The sequence below is a fragment of the Alligator sinensis genome, unplaced genomic scaffold, assembly GCF_000455745.1.
Source record: "Alligator sinensis unplaced genomic scaffold, ASM45574v1 scaffold628_2, whole genome shotgun sequence".
In the NCBI taxonomy this organism is placed as follows: domain Eukaryota; kingdom Metazoa; phylum Chordata; order Crocodylia; family Alligatoridae; genus Alligator; species Alligator sinensis.
In genome coordinates, this window is record NW_005841833.1 from 5,415,940 (window position 1) to 5,419,640 (window position 3,701).

General features: G+C 53.7%; 1 protein-coding gene across 2 annotated transcripts in view; it reads right to left on the reverse strand.

Moving 5' to 3' along the window:
* GLTP (glycolipid transfer protein) overlaps positions 1-2,528 on the reverse strand; it is a 13,010-nt gene extending 10,482 nt beyond the window's left edge. For both annotated transcript variants that reach the window (XR_003093172.1, XM_006015215.3), the window contains exon 1: positions 2,381-2,528. Coding sequence is in view for 1 of the 2 variants with exons in the window: in XM_006015215.3 (XP_006015277.1) it covers positions 2,381-2,483 (103 nt within the window). In the remaining variant the exon portion in view is untranslated. The remainder of the gene's footprint in view (positions 1-2,380) is intronic.
* Positions 2,529-3,701: the final 1,173 nt, after the last annotated feature.

Genomic DNA, 3,701 nt, shown 5'->3' on the forward strand with positions numbered 1-3,701 from the left:
GGGAAAGACAAAGGGCAAAGGGACACGGAGAAACTGAAGACAGTCACCAGAGACAATGCGCTGCGCTATACCGTAGTAAAGTGGAGTCTGCCCACATCACCCGTGTGCAGCCAGAGCAAAGCCTCGGAAAGCAGATGCACATAAGCAAGTCATGAAGGCTTATTCCAATCACTGCTTTAGGCTCAGCTGAGGCAGAAAGCTGGACTCGAGCCCCCAAATCTTACACAAAGTCTGCAGCAGGTATTCAGCAAAAAGCCTATGCCAACTGCAGAAAGGGAGTGAGCGGCTTAAACCCAGTCCTAGAGACCAGGTCCTGGTCTCTGGGGTCTCCATCCCTGCAGCCACAAACACTGAGCCGGTTGTGCCTCACACCTCCAGCACTGCGGCAGAGGAGCAGGATTTTACTCTCCAGAGCCCTGCTTGGCTGACCCTGCTCGAGGACTGTCCTGCTCACCACGAGCGCTGGGAACAGTTCCCCTCCCCAAAATAACTCCAGCGCACATTCGAGTGCCAAAGGGAAACAATTCTCACATGCTGCCGCCCTGCAAAATGCTTCTAGCTTGTCTACTGCCAGTGGCAGCGCCCGCCTCTCCTGTACCCCAGGTTGACGCTGTGTTGCAGCCTGGCGCTTGTGGCTGAACGGTCTCAGCTACAAGAAGTTTGAGTGTTTGCAGTAGATTATGACAAGGAGGAAAGGAAGCAGAGAGTCCATGACCCCATATCCCTCTTTCTCTGATGGGCACACGGCAGCTATGAAAGAAGAGGCTGCTGCCTCTAATACAGGGGTGGGCAAAATGCAGCCCGCCAGGCCATTCTATCTGGCTCGCGGGGCCCCCACGGAATTTAGAAAATTAATATTTGTCTGCCCCTGGCTGCCTGTCATGCGGCCCTCGATGGCTTGCCAAAACCCAGTAAGTGGCCCTCTGCCCAAAATAAATGCCTGCCTCTGCTCTAATAGGACCTTCCAAAGGGCCCAAACGAGCATCCCCGGGCCCGTGGTGCTGTCAGTCGTACTGTTCCCGATGTGCCACATGGAGCAAGACAGTACAAGCTCTCCTAGGAAGCTGGGCTGCCAGCAGACCCACCACCCTGTCTGCCTGAAATACTCCTGGCATGCTAGCTTCGTGTTAGTTCAAAGGAGTGGTTCAGCAGAATAATTTCTGGATTTCTATCCACCACAACACAGGGCACTTAGCAGCTTCTCCCCTGAGCTCCTGTTTCATACAACCAGAGAGAAGTGTTGGAACAACTTACCTGGAAAGAGGGCACCTGCACTTTAAAGATGCTGCACTACATCTCTGCACACCTGAAGCATTACCCCATGTTCACATGCACCCAGTTGACGGGGTTAGTGCCTATAAAAGCCTCATGTACATTAATGAGGCATCCTTCTAGGAGCTCTGGTACGAAGAACTAGGGGTTGTGGCAGTCACCCCATCACTAAAAAAGCCTTCTTCGCAGGAACAGACTCCGAGGCAGGCAAGTGGTTTATGTAATGTTAAGGGTGTATCATGCTTTGCTGTCACGTCCAGCCCATTCCTAGGTGGACTCGCCGCCTCCCAGAGCTGATCACAAAGGAAGACAGGCTGAAAGAATCAAGAATAAAATGCACGGGGCTCTGCCCTGGTCTATACAACATCTGGGCTGATAGAGGCAGAGGTGACTAACACCTGATCCCCTTCGGGGTCGATTCCTACACCAGCATAAGGCACCTTTTACCATTATGAATCCATCCACACCGAGGTGGAGAGGGATGTTGTGTTTATCCCTACCACACTGCCCTGTTCAGTCAAAGCAGCCCGCCTGCACATCCAGACAAACCCTCCGGCGGCTGGGTGCCTGGTGCTCAGTCCTTTTTAGCACCGGAGAGGGACATGGTCCCTTTCGGCGTGCAAAGGAAACAGGCGGGGAGATGTCTGCTTTGGGATGTCTGTCCCGGGGGTGCTGGCGACTGCTTGGGCTGGGAGGGAATCCCCTCTCCCCCCTCCTCCTTTCTACTACAGGTCTCCCCCTGTACTAACCACCGAACAGCACAAGGCACTAGGAAACAGGCTGAAGAGCTGAACTACTCTGGAGTTGCCCAGCAAAGGGGACAGCGGTCGCGGCCGGCAAAGGATGCCACAGGAGGCATTTCTAGGACGGCCAGAAGTGCTGCAGCAAGTTCAGAGCAGTCTGGTTTCTTTTTCCGGAGACTGGTTTCCTCTCCCCACTGCCGACAAGCAGCACATGAGACCCAGGGGTGCTCTCTTGGGCACCAACATCTCAAGTGCCCGGAGCCGGACTTTCTTCCCCAGGACGCGCTGGGTGCAAGCCCCCTCCTCCCACCCAGGCTCCCTGGGTCTGCTCGGGGCGCACCAACCCCTCCAGCTCCGGGGCTCACCGAAGAAGGGTGGCAGGTGTGTCACAGCCTCCAGGAAGGGCTCGGTCTCGATCTGCTTGTCGGCCGGCAGCACCTTGAACTCGTGCTCCAGCAGCAGCGCCATGACCGGCCCGGGCGGGACTGCCGGGCAGAGCAGGGGAGAGCTCCCAGGGAGGAGGCGGAGGAGGAGGCGGGATCGGGGCGGGAGCTGCTGCAGCCCTAGGGGAAGTCCATCCTGCTGGGGATGTCCCTCCCCAGGGTGCTGTCTGCTGCAGGGCCGGGAGGGAATCCCCTCTCTCCTCTCCTCCCTTCTGCTACAGAGGCTGGGGATGGGGACCCCATGCCAATGCTCCTGCTGGGGCTGAAACTCCTGGGGAGAGGGTCAGCCACATTTGGGGTCCCCTCTTGGTCCCATTGACATGGACTTGGGAGCAGGGATGTGTCCGAGGAGAGGGGGCACAGCTTTTACTTGGGATCTCTGGAGCATTTATTCATAACCTCTTACCCAAGCAGGACTGTGGTGGTCTCCCTGTGGCAGCACAGCGGGTTATGTCTTGACAGTAGTTTTACTCGGGGGTGATTTGTACAGGATAGTTAGGACGGAGCTGATCCTGCCTCAGGAGGGCCCTTTCAGCCCCAGTTCTGTGATTAAATTGTTAAACTGTCATTTGTGACTGAGCTCCCACAATATCTTTCTCCTAAAGACCCACCCTCCCCTTCCTTGCTGGATGCAGGGATGGCACAACCCAGCTGTTGTGAACACAACAAGGGAAACAATTCTGATGGCACAGTCACTCAGTCGTGGCTTGCATGTGACATTTAGCTCAGTTTGAGCTACCTGCTTACTCTACAACCCGCAGGAGTTTGTATTTGCTAGGGGCTGGATCTGTGTTTTCTTCGTGACATGCCCAGCAAGGGTGAAAGTGGCTGGAAAAAAAAAATGGAGGAAAAACTAAGACTCCAAAGTACAGGGTCTTCATGAAGTCCTTGTGCACAACCAAAGTTATTAAAGTTTACAAGTGCACAAGGACCTTATGAAGGCCCTGCCTTTGGAATATGCTTTCACTTCAAATAATCCACTGTTGAGTTCTCTTTGCTAGCCTAGGATGTATGCACTCTGTTCTCTTTGACAATTTAATCAGCCAGGTCAAAAGTTCAGGTAGTTCATTATTATCGTGCTCATTAAGGCGTTCCTCTTACTGATTATTCCCAAGTCTTTATTGTATTTTGTACCTAGAACCTGCATTACGCAAAGAAAAGTTACGATACTAATATAAAGGGAGTTAATTTACACTAGTTCGGTGTTTCGCTGGCCTAGCGTGTATACAGACACGTCTGAATA